This window comes from Cyrtonyx montezumae, unplaced genomic scaffold, assembly GCF_038088225.1.
Source record: "Cyrtonyx montezumae isolate F1298 unplaced genomic scaffold, pur_monq_1.0 scaffold_1, whole genome shotgun sequence".
Taxonomy (NCBI): Eukaryota; Metazoa; Chordata; class Aves; order Galliformes; family Odontophoridae; genus Cyrtonyx; species Cyrtonyx montezumae.
The window spans coordinates 3,893,452-3,920,666 of NW_027071825.1; the positions used below are offsets into that span (position 1 = coordinate 3,893,452).

Sequence of the window (27,215 nt, forward strand, 5' to 3'; positions counted from 1 at the left end):
AAAATGTGTTGATGGATATGTGCTTGTGATAATTCTGGATGAAGAAGGAAGAAAGAAAATGTGTTCTGGGCAGGCAGCGGTGCTCCTTCAGCATTTCTTTTCCCTCCTGCCTTTTTTTCTGAGCTGACAGTCCATTTAGTCTGAATGTGGATTTGTTCTTAATGTGTTGAACTGTGTTATTTAGCCCACTGCTGCAAGCCAAATTGTTATCCCCAGGGATAAAATTGCTAACTTGATTTAACAGGGCTTTGTTAATCTAGAATTTCATTTATATCTTCTCCCAGATCTTTCCGCTACAGGTTCTTCGTGTTTATTAAGTATGATTTTGGCAAAAAGACACAAATATACATTAATAACAACTATTTAGCTAGTTCTGTGATGCCCGGGAGAAAGCTGTCAAGGAGAAGCTTGTCTTGTAGGAAGCAGTTAGAACTTGCATTAAGCCCTGTAGTGCCTGTGTTTGCACTGCATCGACCCCTTCGAAGTGAGACACAGAAGGAGCAGCTCTCTGTTAGTGCCCTGGCTGCGAGTAATTACTGAAATGTGGAATGTAATATCTGAGTGCTTTATTCATAATCTGCTTTGTGGCTGCATTTCTTGCTGTTGCACGTTTTGAGAACTGATTTCTAGAGTGACTGGTTGAATCCACAACCTGGCTAAAAGGATCTGCAGTGGTTAAAAATACTGTGAGGTGTGCTTGCCAAGGGAAAGATCAGAACAGTCCCTGAAAGATTATGGGTAAGGATTATATGGAAGAGAGCATTTGCAAGTCTGGAATGTGGTTTTCCTACAGTATCTATTTCCATTTTCTTTCAATTCTTGGTTATTCCACATTTACTTATAATCTCAGATAGAGATCAGATTTGAGGTTTGCAGTGTGTAGAGGTTGAAGTGATTCTTGATGGTGTCTGAAGTATTTGCAAGGTTTTGGCAGCTGATAAAATGCAGATGAGTACATAAAACAAGTAGTAGCATTTATAATTTATATTGCCAAGCCATTCCCCAGAATTATAAAAGTGGATTGGGCCTCCTCTATTCCTTCAGTTTTCCCCAGTGGTACTAGGCAGTGTAAAACAGGAAAACATATCTCTATTCCAGAACGCTTCCTAAAAGTGACAGCAGATATTTTCTGATGTGGAAATGCCAGAACAAAGAGGGCTCATCAGTTATCAGCTAGTTAGTTCTGTCCATACTCAGATGCTGGTATCTACCATTTCTTCCTCCTTTTTCAGTCCTCACCACAAAAGATGTATTTCAGGTGAAACTTCAGCAGCAGAGAATTGTCTCTATTGGGCTATCTGGCACTGCTGGTGGAGGGCAGCCCAGCAGCCTTCCCATGAAGGGCTTTTTGGCTGGAAGGAGCATTGCTGTAGATAGGGAGAGTCAAAAAGTTTTACAAATCCAATTCATGCTGCTGCTTTAAGAATATGTTGTGATAAAATGGTTAATCCTGACCTTCTTCCCCATTAACAAGAGGTGTGATGGAAGGCGTCGCTGAAATGGCTTTTGCAGTAGAATTCTGGGTGGATTGTGAATGGAGGGAAGCTGAGATCCTCATTAAAGAAAACATTTGTTGTGGTGGAAGGACATGAGGTAGTCTAACCCATATTGCTACGTTTGTCCTTATTTCTTTTATTTTGTTCCCATTGTTTTCAAAGGATAACTTCCTAGTCGTGAACTCAATGGATTTGCTTAGTGTTTACACATTTGCAAATGATCATTGTGTCACGACGATTGCAATGCTAGATAAAAAAAATAAAGCCAATATTTTATGTGCCTTTGAATACTAAATTGATTGCGATTATCTACATAAAAAGGGTTGTTTTATTAATTAATTGACTTGGAGGAAAAAAAAGGCTAGTGACCCTCTGAAGGAATATCAATAACTGGAACATTAATTATGCAAACAAGGACTCTCTTTACTCTTCATTATTCATAGCTTAACATGAAAATTGCCTTTTAAGATAATGTTTCATTTGTGTATTTCCATGTGTGTGATTTGCCCAGGCTGTTGCTGGATGTAGGCTTTGGAATGTGTCCTTGTGGCAGCACTAGGACAGAGCTGTGGACTTCATCCCCTCACAAAGCTCACTGAGTTTTGCTGATCCACTTACTATACTTCATCAATGAAAGAGGGGGAGAAAGGAGCAGGAGGGCATTTGGGGGAGGTTTTTGGGATTTTGTCGTGGCAGCAGACCTACAAAATCAGCACTGCTGAGTGCTGTGTGGGGCTGTTGTGTGGTGGTGCCTTGTCTTTGGTGGTCAGTTGTACCATGACATGCAGACATCACAGGAAAAGGCATGTTGGGCCATGTGCTTGATTCCCTTTGTGAGTGTTGAAGGTGTGACTGCTGCCAAAGGCTGCAGGTGATTTCAGCAGGCTGGGTGAGTGATTTCCCCATTAAAGGCTCAGCCTGCCTCCTTCTGAAGTTTCTGGGAGCATTGGCAAGTTCCAATTTAAGGATTCCTGTTGCATTTTATTCCTTCTCGTACCCCTAAGGACAGCAGTCAAAAGTCTCCAAGGCTCCTTCTCACTCAGGTGTCCAACTTTGACATACCTACAAGAGGACAGGGTGGAAGAGCTGCACTTTCTTTTCCAGCAGCTTGAAGGCTGTGCTGCAATTAATCGTCTTTCAGTCTTCAGTACGCGCACAAAGTAGTAGCTCCTCAGTCCCAGAAAATCATTCACTCCCCAAAGATTCAATTGTACCTTTTTATAAGTATAAGGCTTTAAGATTTCCCTTTTTAGTGCCTTGAAACTTGCTAAGCCCACAGCAGGAAGGGCTGATGAAGAAATACATCCCCCCCTTGCCTTGTAGCGTGATGAATTGTGGAAGTCCTGATTGAAAATTCTAATCACAGCCTTGCAGTCCTTCAGATCACAACCCTTGACAGTTGATTCACTCCTTTTCATGCCTGCTGCCTCTCGCTGCTTCTGGTGCCTCTTATGCATGAGTCTATCATTAGTGCACAAAGCATGATGGATTGGTTGGGGTACCTCTATCCTTAGAACCTGGGAAATGCTTCTCTTTCAGAATCAAAGAACCTGTGTGTGACATCGTCATGAATGAGAGAAGAAAGTAATACAGTATTGGATGTGCCTGTTTACTGCCACTGTTTAGAGAGAAAATGATGCATTATGGGGAATGTAAGTATATGGTCTGTTGTGGTTTTGTTGTTGTTTTTTTTTTTCCTCTGTCCTGGCAAACGATGCAGAAAATCGTGAATCTTAATGTGTAAGCTGAGTCTGGCAAATGTGTTGAAGTTGTAATGCTTCTCTGAAAAAAAAGATCTGCAAACACAAAATTGTACTTAAAAATCACATTTTTTCATGAAGCATTGTAACTTTCGGTGTGAACTGCTGTCCAAAATGATTGGGAATAATTGGCGTCGATACTGACCAAGGCCTTGCACCATTTTTTTGTGGATTCTTTTCCAGAGACTCCTTCGACAGGAAACTTCTGCAACTATTTGCATCTGCAAATGCAGAAGTTCAATTTGCAAATGCTTTTATTTGTCTATGTGACTTGGCATTTAATGATTCAGTGAACAAGACAGTTAAGTTTTGGCTCCAGTGAGAGATTGATAGGAACAATTTTCAAATGTGGTATCAAAACAAAGTGAAAATATGTCATGTTCAAATACAGAGCTCTGATGCGTCATGTGGTCCTGTAATAAATGAAGTAGCTCTACAAACCTGACAGATCTGCGAGAGAATGTTTTCAAATTTATGATGATTAATTTTCAAGATGAACTGCAATAAAAAATATGTTAGTAGATACTTAAAGAAGGTGAGGGAAGGCAGCTTTCTGAAATGAAAACAAGCAGGTAATGATAAGGCTGCCTTCCCTTTTATATCACAGTTTCTAATATTTGTGCAGTGAGTAAATTGATATTCCTACTGCTGTAGGTGGCAAGTTACTACAGCTACTCGTGCAAGTGTAACATCTCATGGAAGTTCCACTGCTTGGATTTGTACTGTTGCTTTGTTCTGGCAATGCCACAAAGCAAAGATGAAGGTTTTCTGCGAGAGCTGATGATTCCTTCAGAGCCATCAAAGTAAAACAGCACTGAGCCCAGTGAGAAAACAGAAGTAGCTCTATATTTCTAGAAAGAAGAAATAACCAGTTCACTCACTTGGGTATTTGCATTAAGATGTTTAGAATATCGTTCAATAATATATAAACTGGTTTGTTTAAACATAGTTAAATAGTATTGGGCTAAAATATGCCTTGATACCATTTATACTTAGCAAGAAGTCAACCATACCTGCCAAGTGCTTAAGTTTTATTTGTATTGATTCATGTTTATTTTTGGCTGCAGGGTTCCTTGCTTCGCTTCTTCCCATTTCATTGTGTTTGCACAGATGCCTTGGCGATCGACAGGTGCAGAATAGCTTTATGTACCCATTAGTACAAGGTAGTTGGTGGCAAACATGATTTAATGTAATGATGAAGGAATTATACACTGGGACAAATCCTGGATTACGGTGTGAAGATCCATTCTGTTTGCGCTGTGGTTTTTCAGCGGAGCTATGTGCCATGAACGAGGTCCTTTTTGGTCCCTGTCAGGTCTCTATCCTACTGTGTGCAGAGAAAACAACATGGTGGATCTGAAGAGCTTAAAGATCCAAATGTAAAATAAGCAATGATAGGAGGAAAAGTAGTGCCAGAACAAATGAAACATACATACATGTGTACAGTGTGTTGTGCTTGCTGCCTCTAGTGTGCTTCAAAATGGCTTGAAAATGCAAGTGGGTTGTTTTGGTCCTCAGTCCTTAATATCAGGATTCAATTACGTCCACTGAGGTCCCCAAAGAATAACCAACATCATGCTGCAACCACATGCTCTTTTTCTCCAGCTAATGCCGCTATCCGTACTGGGGGGAAAAAGAATTAATCTGTTGTTTGCAGCTACTTACAGCTGTGTGTTTCATCAGTAGCCATGGAAGGGGAATGCCTTTGTTTTGTGCTCGTCTAGAGTGCATGCAGCTTTTCAGGTAGAATCAATGCTTTTAGGAGGAGTATCTTTTATCAGCACGTGTTTGGTAGAGATCGTCATTCTTTCATTTCTTGAAATTAAAATACGCATGGATTTCCAGATGCAGAAATGCACTAGGTGAGATTGTCAAACGACTGTAAGAAATTTAGCAAGGAATTTGTCATTTCGATGCTCTGCTATGAATGTTGGAAGCCCAGTGCCTACACCGTGCATCAGATTATATACTGTATATCTCTAAACAACTGTGTAGCCCATTCATTTAATGCTTACTAATGATTGAGTGTTACACAGTGATTCTGTATGAGCTTTACACTTCAGGCCCACTTAGTGCTCTGTCTCTACTTTGGAATTGCCAGTTACAGCATTAGCTATGTGAGAGGACACTGGCACACTGGGGCACAAATTGAATCTCAGCCTCATTTCGTGCATTGCACGGCTGTTAGCTGGGATGACAAGGTGTAGTAACTGCCAACACAAAACAGTGAGATTAGTAACCCATAGGTGAGTAGCTCTAGAACCCCTTGACCATTCGTTCTCACCAAATCCTAGATTCTTCCATAATCTTATTTGTTTAAGAAAGGAGAATTCTCTGGAAGACTGTCATCATTATGACTAATCAGTTATACTGTGGCATTTATATATGGAAGGAAATCAAAGTTTCTTAAGTATAAATATTCACGTACACATGATGTCTTGTGAATATAGTGATTCCAATGTCTCTTAGTGCCTAACACAAAATGACCAGAAACGTGTGTCCACTACTCAATAACAGTTGTATTGTATCCCTTTAGCAATTTCTGATGAATTTAGCTGTCAAATAACCTGTATTTACTTACCATCTGAGCTGATAAAGCTGTGTAAGTTTTGGAAGTTAGTTTTGAGAATACCTGGAAGAAAATGTTTCATAAAATGGAACATCTACTGAAACAAAGCTGGTTTGTGCATCGTGAGTCTTGCCTTGCAGTGATCCTATGGTGAGGTTCTCACCTTGCCTCAGTGCCTGAGAAGTGCCCGTGACGTTGCTGGGTCTCACCAAATTGCCTGGAGTTTTGTGCCATGTTGGGACTACCTGGAAGAAAAAGACTTGCAAGATTTTTGTAAAGCATCGTGTATAAACGTTGCACTAAATAGGCAATGTAGGTTCTGTTTTCAAATTTAAGAAAGGTACTCTATAGGGTGAATACAGATTTCATGTCCTTTGCTTGCAGATCTCTGTGAATGTTTGTTTGTTTGTTTGTTTTAACTAAATAAGATGCTATTTGTGGTCAGCATAGTGCAAGCGGATAACTTGGAAGCACAAAGTAGAAAATGCCTCTAAAACGAGGTTGATATTTGGAATTAGTTTTCTGAATCCTTTAAAGGAGCACCTAATTTATATCTGCCTCAGAGAATAGCTTTTTGACATTTACAAGTGGGCTCTTGACTTTTTATATTTTTCTAGCTGTGACCTGCATGTCCTGGGTTATGTCAAGTCTGGAATTTGAAGTTTGAAGCTGGAAGCTGTCTTTGTATGCAAAAAATTTTGTATTTAGTACTTCAGTACCACTTCAGACACCACTCATGCCACAGGATAGTTCCCATTTGTGATGCGAGTAATGGATGTTCATGCAGATATTAGATTGTTAAATTGGATTGCATTTGTTAGTTAATAGGATGTTAGGAAAGAAAAATATGGTTGTGAGTTACAGACCTTATAAAATCTCCTGAAGGTAACTAAAATTGAGACTGAAATTACTTGGCTTTGGGTGTGGCCGTATGTTCTTTCTTTGTGATGAAGGGTGTGGCTCATGCATATCTCTGTACTTGCTGAGGTGGAGATTTGCACACTTGAAAGCAAGTAGAGAAAGACTGTAGAGAAAGTTGACTATGCAAGCTCAATGCATGTGCTCTTCAGTAATGGCTGGAAAAAATGAGAAGCGCCAAGGAAGTCAAATTTCCATCCTGTTCTCCCATTTTGTTGGATTTTGGCCTAGATGGTCATAGAGGTCTTTTCCAACCTTAATGATTCTGTGAGCTAATGAGTCATTCTTTGCTATAAGCAGTTCAGTCTTCTGGCTTCCTTTTTAACTTCTGACTCAACAAATACATGCAAGAGTCTGAAGTTATATGCAAAACCATGATCTGGACTTTCCCAAGAGCATGGATTTCTATGTAGGCCATTTTACAATCCAATGCCAGATTGCGTTAAGTATTAAAAAATATATATTTTAAGCAGTAATCAATTTGTCTTGTCTGAAGAGGTCTGGACTTCCATTTTAATATCTAGTGATGAAATGGAAAGGCTGTGTAAATGTTTGGTACTTTCATTAATGTGGCAGTATTAAGCTTTGAAAGTCCTCTGGAGCCTTTGTCTCCGTTGGAGCATTCTCTGTGCTGTGCATCTTCCCTGATAGTTGAACCAAATGAACTAAAATAGCCTTTGGGCTATTTTGTTGCACTGTGTTGTTGGGAGAAAAAAAAAATTAATCCTGTGCCATTTTGCATTTGCTGTCTGTGAATCAAACTGTGAAAACTAATTTAAAAACTTTCACACTTGGCTTGAATGAAGACTGTCAGTGCTTGGAGAATGTTAAATTGAATGCAATTAGCTCGAAGTGGGCAAGCTTAGATACACCCATCAGCTTTGGAGTGCCCAACCTTAATGACTGCTCTGGGAAACGAACACTGAGGTTACAGAACAGTGTTTAAAGGCATTAAGTTGCTGTTAAAAATGTAGCCTGTAAAGAACAGAGCTTTGGTAACAGAATAGCTGGCGTGCTGAGTGGCAGGGAGGTTGGGAGGCCGGGTGGAAAGTTAGATAGAACACTGCTGCTTTTGTGAAACAGATAAACCTGCTTAAAAAACCTGCTTAAACATTTTAAAGGCATTTCTTCTTCTTTGCATATCTTCCCCCCCCCCCCCCATGCCCTCCTCCCCAATTTTTTTTCTTCTATATTTTTGTGGAGATTGCCTGCAGAGTTTTATTGTCAGGTGCTGAATGAGCTCTCAGCTCAAGTTATTCCATAAGGGTTGTAGTAAGTGACCACTGGACCACTGAATTTCCCAACAGAGAGACCCTGATGGTAAATTAAAAAGAACCAAGTCTGTAAATTAGCATTTACATGCCATCCATTCTTATGTGAGCGACACAAGTTGTGTAGACAAAAGCAATATTTTCAGTTAATGAACCTCACCATAAGCACTGTTCACATTTACCATATTTACAGGGGGTAGCATCCAGTCAAAAATTCCCATTAATTCTTTCTGCATTAATTTGGTGTGCATGAGTGCATACGTTTATGTGTGGATTTGTATATATGTGTACGCTATTAGAGCATGCAGTGTTAAAGCATATATAGTAATTCAAAAAGAACCACTGAAGAAGTTTCATTATGCATGTAAATGTATTCAGCAGAAAACTTAAAATAACTACTTAATAGGGAGAAAAAGAAAAATTATGCCGTTTGATATGAGGAATCTATTTTGAACTGTAGTATATGCACAGTCTGTTTTATGCCCTTCCTTTCTTGAAATTGTTGCCTGAAATATTATGGTGGAATGCAGAGGCCGTGCTTTATTCTTCATTTGTCTTTTTGCTGAATACTGCCAGGGTATTTTTAAATAGAGAGTAAAATTGGAAGTTGGCACTATTTGGCACTGAATTCCTATAGAAATTGCAGTCAGGATATGACTTCAGAGTCATAAGTAAAACTAGATGAAATCACACATCTTAATGGTGATTTCAAAATAATTTCAAGGACATGTAAATGAAATTTCTGCCTTAACTTGGTTATATGGGCAACAGGGGGAAGGTTTGTAATAGCTGTATAGATACAAAGCCGTGAATGAACTTCTTCAGTCTGTTTATCCAAATGTTCTTTAATGGATAAGAGTAGAAACAAATTAGCTGGGAGTTAATTATTGAGCTTCAAACAGAATTGTTCTTCAAATAATATTCTGAGAGCTCTGAGCTGCCTCGTGTTTTAGTGCTGAATGGACAGGCAGAGGGTTACTTTCTGCCATACAACTGTGGGTCTCTGGTGTGGCTCTCAAGGCTCGTGAGACTGTTATGGTTTTATGATTTTTGTTGTATTATTGATATGATAAATCATAAAACCATAAGAGAGATCCTCACCTCTGCTGAATACTTACCATGTATTGCTAAGTAACTTGCAAAAGGAGGTGTTGAAAAAGTGCAGCTTGCAATCTGAATTCAAGGGGCACTGCAATGAAGTACACCCATGCGTCCTCTTTTTACTCTATGCTATTATACATACTAGATAAAGTGTACGTTACTATTGCAGAGTCAAATGCATCAGTGAAGAAATGCTCAAGTTAATGCTGTTGAGATGCAAAGTTGTGTGAATGGTGGTGCAGTCATGTAGTAATGTTTCTTTCTGCTTGATCTTTGTGCAAATCAGAACTGCATGGGAAAGGCAGCCACTGTCTGCAGGAAACTTGCATCTTGAGTGAGGTAGGAGGAGGAAGGGATGATCTCATGCCTCGGGGCAGTGGAGTGTGGTCTTGGAGACTGAACTGTATGAGTACATCTGCTATGTGACATGAGAGATTGCAGCTCCAGTAGATACACTTTGATTTTTGTCTTTGATTTTATTATGAGGCACTAGACTGTTACTATTGTGGGTGTAGTGATTAATCTGCCTTTTTTTTTAATTAAAGAATATGATGCATCGTGGGCCTTTTAAAATCCAAGTAGGATGAAGAATTTGCTGCAGATGATAACTGTAGAAAAGCTTTGCAAGAGAAGAGCAATCAAGTAGGGGTAATTAGATTTACTGTTTAAATATGCAGAAAGGAAAAAGCGTATCTGGAAAAGCAGAGTGAAGTTATAACAGCAGAAGACTAATATAAGAATGATTTGTAAGCAATAAAATTACATCTCCCTGACTTTGTGAGTACAAAATAATAAGCATTATGGAATAATGGAGGCTGTAATAGGTTATAAACTTAGTGATATGTGATTTTACCATTAGATTTTACCTGGAGGGGATAGATTGGCTTAACGCTGTTTGTTGCTGAGCTAAGTGAAGATTATAGGTATTTGAGATTGTGTGCAGTAAGGGGGGAGAATAATTGCTCAGATAATTCGGGTAGCATAGTAGTCTGAATAACGACGTGGAGTTGGACTCTGCTCACTGGTCTAACATCTTCCTTCTGCTCAGTTTGAGTGCTTGAAATGCTTTGGAGGATGGTGGTGTGAGTCCTACAGCTTGTACCATTTAAAGGTTTGGTGAAGAACAGGAGAATGCATGCTTAAACACAAACCCTCCTTGGCCAGGAAGTAGGTAGGATGGCCTTCAAGTTCCAAATCATCTTTGATTTCTGTAATGCTGTCACTTGCTTTCATTAATTAACTGAAGTGAGCGGTGCAAACATCGCATGACTTTCAAAATTACCATTGTTACTACCTGCTATTTAGTTGTGGAAGTGGAAACAAACCAAAACAAAACTTTCACATGAGTAGAAGTGCTTAACCCAAAGGTCCTGGCCAACTTCCAGGTGAAGTAATTAACTTCCACCTCCTTGAATTCCTTCTCATTTTAATTGAATTAGGTATTCTTCACCTTTTGGCTTTAAGCTCAGTTGCTACAGCATCAAAGTTTTTCACTGTATCAATCTTTATTTCATACTAAATTATATTATCCCTCTGGACTGTTTTAATTGTACCGTGCATTTCAGGAAAGCAGTACACAAGGTCAACCAAAATCTCACCTATTTTTAATTGATTTTCTTTGCTGTGCTGAAAGGCACTCAATTTGCTGGCACTCCTGATTGCTCTCTCACCTTACAGGGCTTGGAGAGACTGTGTAATCAAAGAGAGTTTAAAATAACATTCTGGATTTCCACTGCATCCAGGAAGCCCTCTCTTTGCCTGCGTGTGAGTTCCATCCCATATATGCAGTCTAAATCCAGAGCATCACTGGGTGGTTAGGCTTCATGTGTGCTCAGTTGTTCTGCTGGTCACTGAGGAAGTTTTCAGAAACAACTTGTAAACAAGGGGATCTGTGCTGCCTCTCCCCTGATTACAGCTTAGTTCGTAGTGTGCCAGGAACTTCTGTTCAGGTACTGGAGCCTAAAGAATTGATTTCTCACTGTGTGTCATTGCGGTGCGTTTTGAAACCCAGGCTCTGTTGTTGATGTATGCTGTGATTCTGCAGTAATTTTAATTAATGAGTGCAGATATCCAGAAGATGTATGAAATATGAGCTTGAATACATGGTCTAATTCCGAGAAGTTAATATGTAGAGGATACAAATCTTTGATATGTATAAAATTCAGATTAGTTCACTTAATGGTTCACCTGGCCCTAATGATACCTAAATTTAGAACTTGCAAGCACCACTGCCTGTAATCAGAATATGTTTTACCCTGCATAAAATAGAATTACTTTAGTCAATTCGCATTAGCCAAGTCTGAATTCTGTGTCTGTTTGGATTTAGCTGCTTTCTGCTGATGACAGAGCTCTTTGTTTGACCTGGACATGTGCATCTTTCTTAGCCCTGTCAATCTGACGTTGTTCAGTGTACTCCTAATACTGAAAATCCAAAGTTCATGGACCTTTTTTAGATTATAAAGCACATTTCTTGTACCTCTAACATTTACTTTTGGGCTTTAGGATTTTGCAGACCTTAGGAGAGGAACAGGGACAGGCAGCCCCGAGAAGAAGGGATGTAAGAAGCAGATTCTTGGGAATTGTTTTCCTTTGGTTGACTTAGTGAGTCTCCTTGTATTTCAGTTCAGGCTTGCTGCCAGAGGAGTTCCTTGAATTCTTGTGTGCCATCTCTTACTGCGGGACACAGCATAGTACTGTCTGCACTGTATGAGACCAGCTCATATTAAATAAAGGCATAGGTTTGCTGTTGCTTCAGCTTGACTTTATTCTTTTTCTCTTTAACTAATTATTTTTCATGTGTCTCATACTTTTTCATCGAATCGAGAGGAATGCATTCAATTTACCAGGAAGAGATACATGGGTTTTGCACTGCATACTTGTTTTCTTGATGATGCATTAAGCAATGGATCCTGAAAGGCTGCCGATTTACACCAGTGATTTTTGCTGTGTTTTATAGATAGCCCTTTAAATGCCTTGCAGGTCAACTGCTTTTGAAATGGATAAAAGTGTGCTAATTCCTTCAAGGTAAATCAGAAGGATTATGACATCTAGGAAGAAGAAACTGCCAGCCAGCTCATGAGCAATAGAACCAGGGCTGACCCAATAGCATCTCTAAAGCTCCCAATAAAATTGCCTGAGGAGGCTGCCAAGAAGCCAGATGCTGCTGCTGGAAAAATACCTTCTGTAGCTTGGCATTTGTCCTGTAATTGCTTCCAAGAGAGAGTAAACTGTAGCATGACAGTGGAAGGTGAATGGCTCCTCGCTGCATGCTACTTGAGTAATTTTTAAAAATGTTTAGAAAATAAGCATGATTTTGTGATGCATTACCACTCAAGTAGGTGTAGTTTACTCATCTAGCTGCTTAACTCCCCCAGCTGAATAATATCAAGAACATCTCTCATTTTTTAATATTTTTTTCCTTTTTTTTTTTCCCCTGACATTTTAGCCTGGCAGTAGCTTGACATTTCTTTTCAGTAATTCCTTTGGCAAGCTCTCTAAATGATCACTTAGGTTTTGACTCTTCCAGTGCATGATGTGGCCACGGCCACGCAGACCATTCTAGCTGCATGGTCAGAGAAGAGTGGGTACTGGTGTGTTCCTCTGCATGGGATTTTGGTAAAGAAACCACCACCCAGCCCAAATACCTGAAGTCGTGGGGTTAGGGTTTTGTATTTTGTTTTATTTTTGTTCATTTGTTTATTTTCCAGCAGTGAAACTTCTTCATTAAAACCTAGCTGCCATTCTCAGGTACACTGGTTTGGAATTGCACAGAGGTCTGCCTGTTGTCCACCTTAGCTGTCAAATGGAATTATCTTTGTGAGCAATGCTGCTGGTACGAAGGCTTGAGTGCTTATATGGGATTGTCAAAAGTATTTCTGTAACTAAGGCTCATTTGCTAGGATATTTAAAATCCTGATCTTTTACAGTTGTTAAATAACAGTGCAGTAACAATTTTTTTTTGCCTGGACATGCAAATTCATGCCCATGGACCCAGAAAGCTTTAAGCTTTTTTCCTTTTTCTCTACAAACCAATGAACTTTGGTTGAAGTGTGGTCACCAGACCCAGTGCAATAAATCAGAAGTCCATTTATAGCGAGGTGAAGTCCTTTGATTAGTTTTCCTCTTACTTAACTGTCAGGGACAAGGGCTGAGTGCTGACAAATGGCAGTGAGGAAAGATCCTGGCAGAGGAGTTTTTGTTGCTGACAGAAAGAAAGTTTGCTTTGCTTTGGTGTCATGTCAGGAAGCATTCAGGAAATTGAAGGGCACGATGTATAGGTTAACTTATGGGACTTAGCAAATGTAAAAGGAACCTGTAAGAGGTGGTGTGAATTCACCTCCTCTATGGGGGCCAGTGCAAAGCATCAGTTCAAGATCTGCTTTAGAGTTCAAAGTATAGCTTGTCTTAGATCTTGTGTGGGTGTTGTGTTATATTTTGTTTAAAATGAATGAGGAATTGAGTCCCAGTTCGGTATTCCTTGCGATTGTAAGAAAGTTTATCTTGAAATTAAAAGAAAAAGCTGAAATAAGGTATTCCCGTAAAGGACAGAAGGTGAGTTAAGTGGACTTCAACTTGCTGTGCTTCTTTAAAACCTGCTGAACTGTCCAGGATGTGAGGCATTTCCTTCCAATTAGAAGCACAGATTCTGATTGCGAGGAATTTGCATTTAAATATAAAATGTGGCGTTGCTGACATTGCCATTACCTTCTCCCTGGTGATGTTCCTGACTGCATACTTCCCTGCTTCCTTCGACGTGATGATTGCACCACTGCGCTTTAGTAATCATTTAACAGCTCTAATTACAGAATACTGTGATCCCAACTGTGTACTTTGTCCTTTTTCTCTTCTCTGTCTTCACTCTGTTTCTTTGGTGTCGAGAGGATCACAAAAGAGCCGTTCTCCTGCTTTGCAAAAATAAACTCCAAAGACTCTGCTTTGGTAATGTATAGATTTGCATTTTCATGTTGCCTTGGAGTTAATGGCAGAGTGGTTTAGACCTAAGAGGGATTGGTTGTTCTGATGTCATTTACATCAGTCACACCAGCCTAACTTCACTGACACCAACGTAGATCCACCAGCATAAAACTGGTGTAACTCCAACTCCATTAAAACCCATGGAGTTATGCCAATAGAAATCAAATGCAATGCTATCGATTTTGTGCTGGTGTGGCTTTATGGGCTGTAATGGGGGCAAGGCAGCTTTCTGCTGGCAGAGGTTGAAGTGCAGCCAGGCTGTGCCTGGGCAGTATCTGAACACTTATGAGCTTGGTTTCTTGTTTGCTCTTAACCAGTGTTATCAGGAATCCTTTTTCTTCTTCGGGGTCAGCAAAGGAGTATGTGCGTAGAGGAAAGTTTGAACGAAGGGACAGCTCTTAGCAAAGGGGGTGGTAGGTGCTGTGTATCAGAGCTGAAGCTGGTGCCAGGCTGTTAGCAATCAGGCTGAGAGCAACTTTCCTTTTGAAAGCACTGATGTAAGAGGTACCAATATTTTTCTCTTGGTCTTCCAACCAGTGAGTGCATCCAACCAGTTAATCTCCTTGGTGCTTTTTCTCTTTGCTTTTTTTACAAGGCTCTGAATATCCTTTTGTTGGAGAAATGGTGAGCTGACATCGTGTAGTTTGTCACAAGTGCCAAAGTTTGAACGTATATCTCACTTATTTTCTTACAGAACTCTCTTCTGCTTTGCATTTATTTTCAAGCATACTATTATCCTCTGAGACATAAAATAGAAACCGTTATACTCGATAGAACTTTTTAGTAATTTTCCATTCAGAATGTTTATGAAATCATTTCGTTGCTGTGAACAGTGTCTATTTCATCCAGTCAGCATTTTCTATGGGAAGGAAATCTGCAGCACTTCTGGTGAATAAGTGGTGAAGTGAAGTGTGGTATTTGCCACCACAAGGAGTGATTCCCAGGAGGAATTTCAGTAATTATTCCTGTTGTCATTGGAATACTAAAAACATCTCACTTTGGTAATATGCTGTAGGTCAATTTTTTGGCAAGATGCTCTTCTTGTTGTAAATCATCTCCAGTGGTGCTGCTCGCACCATCCGAGGAGCGTGTTGTAGCATGCCTGGAAGATACCCTAGAGGCAGAGTAATGAGGCATGTTGTAAACCACAAAGAACTTAATAAACTGATATTGGCCACGGTTGCCAGAAGGTTATTTTGAAAACAGAGGTTTGAAGAACTGCAGATTCGAGGAACTCATCCTGCTGGTGGGAAAACTCAAGGATGGAAAATGTCCTGCAGCAGCACAGAGCCAGTGTGACATCCCTGGGCAGGTCTCCACGTGAGGTTCTGTGCTCAGGTGCTCGGTCTCTGAGTGACAGTTCTCTCCCTGGATAGCAGTCCTTCACATTTCAGCTATTTTCAGTTTTCCAGGGTCTTTTAAAATAATTTTATTGTATTTTGCCTTTTTGATATTTCAGGTTTTGCTTTATGCTCGCAAATTATGCTTTGGAGGAAAGGAAAGGAATTTCAAGGCTGCAGAGGTCTAAAAGTAAGAGCTGAGGATGGCAGTAGGATTTCTGTCAAACCCCTGTGTGGGAGGTACCAACTTCTTGTGGAGGACCTGCTGGATCCCACTCTGGGGCTGTGGAGAACCTAAATACTTAGGAAATGCTGGTGCTTAGTTACAAATCCTTCCTAAGGCTACTTTTCCTTTACATAAGCAGATGGAAACTGCTTTTAGGGGAGGAAACTTCTGAAGTTTTGAAGACCTGAAGCCAGAGGGAATTGTTCTGGTCCTTTGGGCCAGGGGAAGCCCACCTCAAAGCACCTACAGGATCTCAGTGGGATGTAGCTGAGAAGACAAAGGATTGTGCAGAAATCATGGTTTTACAAACATGCATGGAGGCAGCTGAGGCATGAGAGGTGCAACTTGTGCTAATCCTGACTGCAGAGGGAATATACAGAAGCATTTCTTCACTGAGGCTTTAGGTCTTACGGCGGTGTAGGAGTAATGCAGAATGCAGGCTTAAGACTTCTCTTGGAATTAAAAGCCAGTTAATTCCAAAAAGCGCCAATTGTGTTCCTGCTGTATCCACTTAATAAGGGAATAGAAAAATGTCAGTATTTTGTTAAAACGAAGAGCTCGGAATCCTCTTTAGGAAAAGCTGAGGCATGCACATAGCATTGTAGTAACTGGAACAGGAACGAGGCGCACAGGGAGATCATTAAGAGTGGCTACACGTAAGATTAGGGCTTTTTCAAATTATTATTGTTATTAAAAATGCAGCTAACAAAATTTTCTCTTTAGAAGAGGGACAGGAATGTGGCGGAGCTGCTCGAAGCATCTCATTGATAGAACACATGCCGCAGTACTCGCCACAGTTGGGAGGCTGTAGTATTTAACAGCAGTGACCTAGATTGGAGGAGACAATAAAAGCTGTTGCGGTGAGGAGCAGATTGACTGCCATTCTCATCTGGGTAATAAACAACTGAAATATGGACAGGGTATGGAAGTTTACTAACGTAGCTTACATAAAGACCCATACTTCGGGAGGAATTGTCGCTGTAGCAAATTCAGTTTGAACTGTAGCTTGATCTGACAGATGTTTATGTGTTCCTGCTACAAAGATGTCTATTGCTTTATTCAAGGATCTCTGAGCCCGGGAGAGTATGACCTGATTAGGTTTTAAAGTAAATCAATATGTGAACCTGTCCAAAAATAGACACACATTTATTTTTTAAAATATTACTCAGTGGGATAGCCTCAAGGGGATATAGCTTTTCTGGAGAGTTTCAAATGAGATAGCGGGCGTGTGTTGTTGTTTTAAAATATTCAGTGCTGTTCGGATATTACTGTTCCACCTATTCTGTTGAAAGTAGCTGACAAGAAGAGGTGAAACTCCTGGTGCTTTGTACCCAAACATAACTTTTAGGACACTAAACTTTTGACCCTGCGGATGGTTTGTATTTTTCTTTTTCTCTCTTCTGATTGTATAATAAAGGGACCTATTAGAAATATTTTCCTCGTGTTAAGCAGTTCCTCTTGGTGCTTCTTGCCAGCTGACCTTTAGGAGAACATAAATCCAAACTCTAGAAAAATAAACTGTCAATCCAGCTGTGACTTGGGAGATGCGTTAAGGAAGTGCCACTGAGCTGGAAAGGCTGATGCATCCCTACTGTGCTGTAAAGCTGAATATGAAATGGGGTTGTGCAGGGGGAGGGGACGGGGACGCGGGCAGCAGGGGACATCTGTTCTCTCCCTGTCTGCTGAGGGATTGCAAGCGTTGGTGCAGAGCTGGGTCCTGCAGTGGGGTCCCACAGCCCCCTGCCTGGGGACTCATTGCCTTCCTCCATTTCTCCTCAGTCAGCCTTCACTTGCATCTCCATTTCTGCTGTTTTCTTCACTAACAGCGCTAATAAGAAATGCTTTTAGTTTATTAAAGCACTCCGAGAAGGTGTATTTAGCAAGCACTCCAGCTTAGATTTATAAGTTGATCGTTTTCTTTTCTTCCTTTTTGCCCTTCTGTACTTCCTCAGACTCCATAGAGGAGGAACGCGGAATTTCACGTTTCAAAATCAGTTCAGCAGATTTTGTAAAGCTATCTCTGAATATTCTATAATAGGCATACAGATTTGAAGAGCTTATTAAAGAAAACCCCTGACACACTTCAGCAATATTAAATCACTTCACATAGTGCATGGCAGTGTAATGTTACTGAAGCATTTTAAAACGTGAAAGGAGACTGGATTTGAAAGTGCTAGTGGCTTCATGGCCCTTGCTGTGGAAAGTGATTTAAACTGTCCAAGTTATTTCAATTTTTAAGTGCATTACTTCCTTAAATTACTGAGAAGTGCCATTAGCAAATGTATTTAACTGCTGTTAATCTCTGGCCAGCTAACCAGCTGATATGCTGGGTTAATTTCTTTATTAAATGCTTATTTAATAGCCAGGCACCTGTTCAGGCAGTGCAGATGGACTTCACTGTAATTGCACTAATAACGGAGAACTTTTCCACCAAAAGAAGGACAATAAGATGAAGTGTTCAGTGAGGGAGTATCGTGAGAAATGGCTTCAGGATAGCATGGTCTGCCCTGAGCAGACTGGCAGAGCAGGCAGCTCATTCTTCTGAGCATGACCAGCAGGAAGAACTGGAGCCATGCTTTAGTCTTCATTGGATTGTTTAATCCTTGCTTATTGCTCGCTGATGCAGTCTATGCTTCCCTAGCATAGGTCTGCAGTCACTGCTAGGGCTTTACAGCCAGAGCATTTCTGCATCTCACCAACAATAAACCTAGCTTTCCCCAAATTTCTCCCCTTGTAAGTAGTCCTGTTGCAGCTAAATCTTGTGTAATCAATAAGGCTGAATTAACTGCATATTTGAAGATGTGTATTTTCAGATAGATATTTGCAGGAATAAGTGCTAGGTGCGTGTAAGAAATTTCAACTTTGCTAAACAGAGGCAGATTCTTTTATACCTGAAACATTCACATTGTCATAAGCAAGATCATGTATTCAATATGAGAGCTGTGTGCGTTTTTCATTTGACTTTGTTCAAGTTATAGAATGAAGGTATTGAAAGAGCATTTGAAGACTAAAAATGTGAGTTCAATATCTAGCAATGTGGTTTTACCTTGTAATTGTGACGTTTAAGAATCGAGATGCAGAATTTTTTGCTGTTGGTGACGTTGCCATCTACTTGTAAGCCTTGGCCTCCAGCTGCTGGCTTGGAAGGACGGGGCTTTGTGCAGCTCAGGCATCATCTCTCACCCTTGGAGTCATACTGGATATGCCAAAACATCTTCAAACAGGAGTAAATGCCTGTGTGTAAGCATTTACAAATGCTGACTATGGAATCAAGCATTCTCTGTCTGTAGATAGAGAATTTCATAGGCTTCATAGAATCATTGAGTTTGGAAAAGACCACTAAGATAATCAAATCCAACTGCCAGCCTGTCACCACCATTGCCACTAACCATGTCCCTCAGTTAGCTTGCAATGCCTTTTTCTTATTGTTCGTGTTTTAAACTCAGAAAATGACTGTTATGTTTTGTTTCCTTCTTTAACAGCACTGGAAGGGACTGAATGAGATGAACTGTTTGGGTTATAGTATCTGAAAGGCTCAATTATTCTCTTGGAGACACATTCTAAATGAGCCTGACCGAGATACTGGATCTGTGTGAAGAGGACTAAGGATATAGGATGTCAACTGAGACAGAACTTCAAGTGGCTGTTAAAACCAGCACAAAGAAAGACTCCAAAAAGAAAGGTAGTGACTGGTTCTTTATTCTTATTTATTTCCTACTTTATTTCAACCATCTTTTATGCATCTATGGTTCTTCTGTTGTCTATGCACTCAGTGAAAGTAAAAGTTGTTAAGTTCAGTGGAAGCCTTGCCTGGTTTGGGAGCTAGGGAATTTGATTCTCTGACATTATATATAATTAAAACATATTTAAAATGTAAGAAGGAAATTCTGTGTTACCCTCCATTAATTTTTACTTTACCTTACAGTTGTTTTGCAAATGAAAACACAGCTAAAAAAATTACTTTCAGCAAAAGATAGCCGTTTTTCTTTGTTGATAAATACATTTTCTTCTGAAGCCTTTGTTTCTACTTTGTTTTGAACTAACTAGAGCTTAAATGAACATTTTGTTGCTGAAGTTTGTCTTGCTGACGTCCTGTGAAGTTACAGAGAACCCAGCAGCAGTCTATAGGGAGATTAATGTAGTAAAGGAGGAAATAGGAACAAGGAGAAGGAAAACCCAGAGAATTAAGGAGAAGCTATGAATAAATGCTTGGCTGGGTAATTTCAGATCTATAATTATGAATTTGCATTAGATTCTAGGGGAGTTATTTGGACTGATAAGCAGGAGATGTGTGTTTGTTTGAGCTGCCATCCCAAATAGGAGTTCTGTGAGACTTTGGTGGAGATTTTTTTTTCTTATATTTCTGTTGATGTTTTTATTGCTCTTCTTTTTTAAATACAATTAAACATGGAAGCTGAGACCTTGAATTTCAGTGGTAATTTATGTTGTTTGTTGTAGCTCTGTTTTGTATTTTTAACCTACAAAGACAATGAAGTTGTGATTGAAACTGAATTTAGCATCACTAAAATTAAAGGGAGAAGTAGTAAAACAGTGAAACCGACTCAATACCTATTAGCTTTCATACTTCAGATAGAAAGATTTAAACCTCCCTGTGAGCTTTTCAGTTTGTCATTCTATTTTTGCTTGTATTTGTGTATGTGTGCATGCTACGCTCTGTGTGTGTTTTGCAAATGAAACTCATGGTAGATATCTGATGAATAACTGGTTTGACTTGTGGGCAGCTATACCCTTCAGTGGTGATTCTGCCAAACTGGTGAAATCTTTGTGACTGGTATAGCTTTTGTATCAGAGATCAGGATATTAGACTGTTGTAAAAGCCACAGCAATGGAACAGTTTAAGTATATATTTCAGTAGATGGTTTACAGTCCTCACTGCTTTAGGCCTCAACTCACAAGGAAGAAGATGTTCATTTGTGCTAGAAAGATGCTGTAGTTTGGAAAGGCATAAATAGGGGAAATTTGATGTAGATGGGAACGTGATCTGAGGGAGATGCTCATAGAAGCAAGTAAAGGAAGTAAAGCTAATAAGTTTGAAAATACCAGTTCTTCACAATATGGGTAACAACTTTCTGATGTGTGTCTCCTATGTTATTTCTTCTGCTGGAAGGTGGCACTTCTGAAAAGAGCAAACAGTTGTTCCAGGAACTCGATGTTTGTTAATATAATATTCAATATCAGTCATCTAAATCATTTTCATAGATCATAATGTCAGAATGTTGTGCACAAAATCTGTGCATGGAAAATCTGAGAATTACCTTTGCTTCTGAGAAGAAGTGCAAAATACATTCTGTAGCAGCAATCAGAGCTCCCTGAAGCATGCATGAGTGTCAGAAGAGCTAGAAGGGACAGTGTGCAGCAGTGCATCTCCAGAAGTGATCGTGCTCTGTGCTGTGTGCACGTCTGCTCACATCCAGCCCTCCAGAAGCCTCGCTGTACAGGGAGTGCTTCAGACCGATGAGGTGTATGGCTCCAACAGTGTTTGCTATTCCAATCTCATGCAGTGAAAAGCCAAAAGAAACTAAAGAAACTCTGTATGCTCATTTGCTTGTTGCTGGGTTGTATATGTTTGTCTCTGTAAAGTATAAATGGTGGATGTGTGGAAAGCATGAGGCTTCTGGCCCAGGTTCATTACTGCAAGCAGCAGCAGGTAGCAAGCATTGGCATGAAGTTTCTTGTGTTTCTCATCAATGAATTTGATTATTCATCAGAGCTGAGTATTCCCAAGAAATCAGTCTCTGCTTTATAAACAGAATTTTCAGCTCTGATATCTTTTTAGTGGATCAGGTTTTGTACTTCTCACAGAGCAGTGAGTTTTACAAAAGCTTCCTTGTGGGATGACTTCTACAGGTGTATCCTGTGCTGAAGATTTGGAGTGAGTGGAAGGGCACAGGGATGAATTCCCAGGCAATTAAAACATGGGACAGCAGTGAAGACAGCGCCAGATCACACTGGCATGCTGTATGCTCTCTTAAAGAAGTGAGAAAAGTTTCAGTTTATGCCCTCCACTATTTTCTCTTTCCAGAAAATTAAAATGGTACGTGTTCTGCTGCAGTTTACACGTGCATAAACTTACTCATAAAGGCTCTTAATGAATTCTACTTTGGATACACTAGTTATTTTATCTTCATTGAGATTTCGTGACTTGCAGCACTCAAATTTGGTACTTTATGTATCTGTAGGAAGCATAGCATGGTTTATGTGGCATTAATGCTCCTGCATGGATACAGATTTTATGGGATCTTACTTTCAGATCAAAGATCTCTTTCTGGAGTCATACGCAAAGCAATTCTCATACAAGAGATTATTTAAAGCGTTTCTCATTTGGCACAGTGTTTTTACAACTGTAACCCTTACTTCCTGTAAGTCTCTGGTTCCTCTCTCCTGTCAGTTATCAGAACTGGTTTGTAAGACAGTGTTCTGCTCTATTATTAAGAGAATTCATAGAGTTAGGACAAAAATTTATGTGTGAAATCATCTCAGTAACTGCTATTTAAGTAAAATCTCAGCTTTTAAACTCTAATGTAAAGTAGAGAAGTTCTAACGTGATGGCATCAAATCATCGTGGATAATCTTAAAGATAGGCCGTTTAAAGGCAAAATAAGAACTTGGCTTTTATTTGGCCATTATTAACCTTATTGATGAATAAATTCTCCAGAGTTTGATGAGCTCTGGAAAAGACAGTTGCTCACATTCCCAGTGCATGGTAAGAATTTAACTGACTGGAAGGTGTTGCTTTCTGCTCCATGTACTGTCAAGGTGTCGAGCAGCTGGGGATCCATGTTTCACTGTGACCTGTACAACCCTGCTTCCTACACTTCATCTTATGAGCTTACAGTGCACTAGATGTTATTAGAGGAGATTATATTTCTGCCAACCCCAACCTCCAGCACTAATCTTCGTGCCACTGTCGCCTGATATCTGCTGGCAACTGTGTTGTAACTACAGTTCTTAAGAACTTGGTCAGATTCTAAAAGGCGTCCTGAAGAGGTGTCATGCTGCTCTGTGAAATGAAATCATGCAAAATTCTCAGGAGATTTAGGAAGCTCTGGTCTCTGCCTTTTGTGGCAGTTCTTCTTGTTGTGTGATTTTTTTGCTAGAAATCATGGATTCCTTAAGAACATAGAGCAATAATCATACACATAACATTCTAGTTAGTTTGGTTTTTTATATATATCATCTGGTTTATTGAGTGGTGAATAAACATCACGTGTTTGTAGCGTTCCTGCTGGGAAAAAAAAAAAGAAGTTCTTATTAGCCAGAGCATTTAGAAACATAAACCACGGTTATATTGTAGTCCGTGAGGGGGTAAAGGCCATTTTATAAACATGTACAGATTAATGAATCAAATTGAAAACAAATTGCCTTAAGCCTATTGGAATTAAAATTGATTTAGAAGCTTCTTCGGGGGAAACACGATGCATTGATGGTGAATCCACACTGATGACTGCACTGCACGATCTGCTCATAGAAAATTAGACAGGAATGCTGAAGTGGAAGGTTTGTAAGGAAACGTGCCAGGCTACCAAATTTGAACCGGGTCTGTATCTGCTTGTGAGAAGCCAGAAAACTTTCCTAGGGATTTGGTTTCTTCTCGTTGCCTCAGCTTCTGTAATGGTTCTATTGGAAGCTTAAGGAATGTATTTGGTTTTTTTTGTTAAGTCCACTGTTACTGTAGCCTCTGTATGGAGTCTGTAGCAAGACTTGAGGCAGTACTGAAAATGGCAGGGTCTTCTGAAAACAGAGGCAAATAACTCAGGCCTCTTGACAACCATCATAGCAGTCTTTGATGCTAAGGACCCCCATGGGCAAAATTCCCTTATTTAATCGGTTTCCACTGCAGTGCACTGGAAGCACGTGGCATCTGGCAGCAGATTCTAAGGAGGCATGCCGCCAAGCTGGGGATTGCCTTCACCAGCCAGTAAGACGTGCAAGCTGGAGGGGCTGGGATGCAGTGTGGCTCTGCTGGAGCTCCTTACAGCCATCACAATTAACTGAATGAATATACAGGTTCCACAGCTGTGCTTGAGGAGGGAAGGAGCAAGTGGTTTTTGCTCAATGCACTTCTCAATGCCAGGTAAGAAATGATTCTGCTTCCTCTGCCAGGAACAGGGGATGCTCCCTGTAGTGCTGTCTTGGGGCTGGAAGATGTGAGTTTGATCCTACTGAAATCAGGATTGCAAAGAGCATAAGCATCCTGCTTTAGTGTGTGACTAATAATTAAAGGGAGTGCAGGGGCTCCAGGACCACTCCTGTGTATCAGATCAGGCTGCTGGCTAATCACATCCATTTCACTGGTCTTTTAAACCCTAATGAGAAGCTGGAGTCTATCTAGCCATCTGAAGGAAACCCTTCACATCCCCAGAAGCAAAACTGTAGTCATACTAAGATCAAACAGGACGTTCCTACTTAGTTTAGAAGCCTCTGGGGATAAGGAGCCCTTAAAGAAGGTTATGCTCTGTCTTTATCAGTTTTGATCATAGGTGTCTATTGCAGCCCGAGTCTTGCTTGGGGTTTTTTAGACCTCATTTGAATCTTGTCCTTAGCCTAATCACTATGAAATTTGAAGTTTCTGGTTGACATGAAAGTTAAAATTTTGCTGTACCTGGAAATCTTGATGCAGTCTTTGCAGGTTTGTTTCAAGGCTGATGCTTTGCTTTACAGTAATAAGTGTTACAAACAAGGACGGTTGGTGCATTTTACTTTTTTATCTTTATTTTCCTATAATGTAATCAACTAACAACAATTAAAGCATCATCACTGTAATGAGGCGTTCCAAGCTGTCAGACTGTTTTAGGTTCATTTATTTTTCTGATTACATAGTGAAGAGTCATGGAATCTGGCAAAATTCAAATTTGATCTAAAGAGTAATGAAGGAGGAGCACAGTCAGGAGCTTATTTCATCAACAGGGAGTGGATTTGCTTTGTTTCCTCACAGTAGTTGTATGAGTTTCTCAATAATTTATAGATCAAGTAACTGCAACGTTAATTGATACACTAATTGAGTCCACATGCCTGCCTTTAACAAATCTCTTTTGTGAAGTGGTTGCTGACAATATTAATTGCACATCTTTTGAGTCTTGTTATAAGTTATGAATTCATTCTCAAGTTGAAAGAGGGTGGGAAAATCATTAATTTTGACATTGTGTAGTTGTAATTAACACGAGTTATCCAATAACCTATCATAAATTAAAGAGCTCGTGAATTCTATTTTAAATACCATGTTCAACCAAAGGGGGATCCGTGGTTGTGTTAATTGAAATGTTCTTAGAGGGAGATGAATGTTGTTGCAATTACTATGTTTACTGTTATTTTTAATAGACAAGTCTGTTTAAGGTTGGAGATCACTAAGTCTGCTGTTCCTCAGAAGAGAAATCAATAATCTGTTGCGTGTAAGAATAACGTTTCGTGAGAGCTCCTGTTACTTTATACCATTTTTCAGTATTTTGTCATCAAGGCATTTCAGTTGAAACCAGCAATTAGGAGCTTAACGCAACGCAGTCATTAAATGTAGGTGGGTATTACAGCGCTCCAAGGCTGTCTGTAGAGCAGGAGATCTGCTGGTGATGGGATCACCCACAGATCCAGCTCCTCCAGTGCTGTGCATTACCACGCTGTGATGCTATACACAGTTTGACTGTATGTACTGCATTATGTCTGACATTTAGTTAAAATATGAAGGGAGTGAGGGGCAGGGGCTATAGGGAGAAGATGGCATTTCCAAACAGGTAAAGAAGTTGGTTTTCAGGGAGACTTTTTTTTTTTTTTTCAATGACTGCAGACTGGGAAGACTCCAGGAGAAATTTGTGTTGGGACTTTAGTGAATGAACTGTTCAGGAAGGAAACTATCGTGTAATGAGTGAGCTGAGGTGGAATGACTTAATTCACCCAGATTAGTAGCTACAATGCCTCTAGAGGCTTGGATTAGTAGAAGTTTGCTAATACAGCTCACATGGAAGTACTCTACAGGGATAAGTATGTTGATGATGATAATGCTTTTATATTATTCTGTGTGTAAAAGCATTTGCTTGCTTAATACATACTAATGTATAACATTTCTGTCAGCATGTTACGTGTATTTGAAAATTACTACTTTTCTGAAGGATTGTGCCTTTTCCAATGATGTTATGGGAAGTTCTGCAAGTTATAATAAAACACGTCATGGCTGCTCTCTAAAATCCAGGTTAGAGGTAAGTCCAGGCTCATTGACATCTCTCCTTCTACTAGTAGCAGCAGTGAGGCCAAGGCCAACATCTTAGCTTTAAACTAACCTGAGATTTGGAGACAGCCACATTTCAGTTCTATAGTTTGCTGTCTCTGCAACCTGTGCATGCCACACTCGATAACTTTGAAGCCATGTTTCTCCTCTTTGGCTATCCTTGAGCAAGCAGTCTGTGCCTTGGCACTGTTTCCTCTTTCTGGTGGTGCAGCTGAAGATTAGTGGAGTTTTCTCTCGTTTGTGATAAAGACAAAGTGTTTATCCTGTTCTTATTGCCCAGGCTGGAGCACCAATCAATACAGCTAATAGCTTATTTGCAAGTAGGTGAGCTTACACACCTTACTGCAGTACTGTTGGCTTTTCCCAGTTCCTTTTATTTATGCTGTTGTGCAGTGCTGAAGGACAGAGTTGCCAATGTGGTACCCATTATTATTCTGACAAGAACAGAGTAGCTTTTACTTCCATTTCTTGGAGACAGCATTGCTCATTGCTGCAAAATAGCACTGAAAAGAGAAGTAGGGCAAATTACCACTTGGCTGCTGTGTTGTGAAGCAGTACTTCCTTGCTCCATGTATATCAAGTGGAGATGTGAGCAGTGTGTGGTCCCTCTGGGCTTTGTGTTTGTTCGTGGTGCTTGAAGAAAACAAGCAGTTGCTCCATCAGCAAAGTGATCTGTGTGTGTAGAACCAAAAATGTTAACATGGTCGTGTTTCTAGGATCTTCCATTGGAGGGAACTGAATCTGTTGGGTATGGGGATTCATCCTGTCTGAGCCGAGTATGAAGCAGCTGTGGTTTGCTGTATCTATAGGGGTTTCCCAAATAGTACCAGTCTGCTCTGCAAATAACAGGAGGAGAAGCTTTTACTGGAGTCAGCTTGCTTTTAGTGTTCACCTGTGTTTGAACTACTAGCCAGTGCTGAAATAATCACCTCTGATTATTTCAGTTTAGTCTGAGTAGTTGTATAACCAGAAGGATGGTTCAGGAAGGAAAGTGAAATTAAGCATAAGTCTTGAGTGTAGCTGTTAATTTCATTTTTAAGCATAAAACTGCCATCAAAGTAATACGAGGGTGATACTCAAATGTGACAATAATGTGGACTAGCATGTTGGTAATTAGGTAGAAAGTAAAAATGTAAGAGAAATTTACTGAATTAATCTTTTTTTTTATACTTTATGTAGCCTATATGAGTTGTACATTGAGCTCAAACGTACAGAATCACATAAAGTGAGTTGAATGCATTGAGGAAACTGGATGTACTCTATATGTGGACTTGGCCTAAGTTTAATGTTAAGTTTAATGTACGTGTGTTTAATGTTTGCTGT

At 39.9% G+C, this 27,215-nt stretch overlaps 1 protein-coding gene across 6 annotated transcripts in view; it reads left to right on the top strand.

Annotated features, from left to right (window-relative positions):
• Positions 1-27,215, top strand: part of DAB1 (DAB adaptor protein 1) — a 181,012-nt gene that overhangs the window by 72,915 nt on the left and 80,882 nt on the right. For 4 of the 6 annotated variants that reach the window (XM_065738277.1, XM_065738315.1, XM_065738291.1 and 1 more), the window contains 2 exons: positions 3,036-3,148; positions 19,138-19,337. In XM_065738277.1, the coding sequence (XP_065594349.1) occupies positions 19,271-19,337 (67 nt within the window). In that variant the 5' untranslated portion in view covers positions 3,036-3,148; positions 19,138-19,270. The remainder of the gene's footprint in view (positions 1-3,035; positions 3,149-19,137; positions 19,338-27,215) is intronic. The other 2 variants (XM_065738299.1, XM_065738307.1) reach the window with 1 other exon arrangement.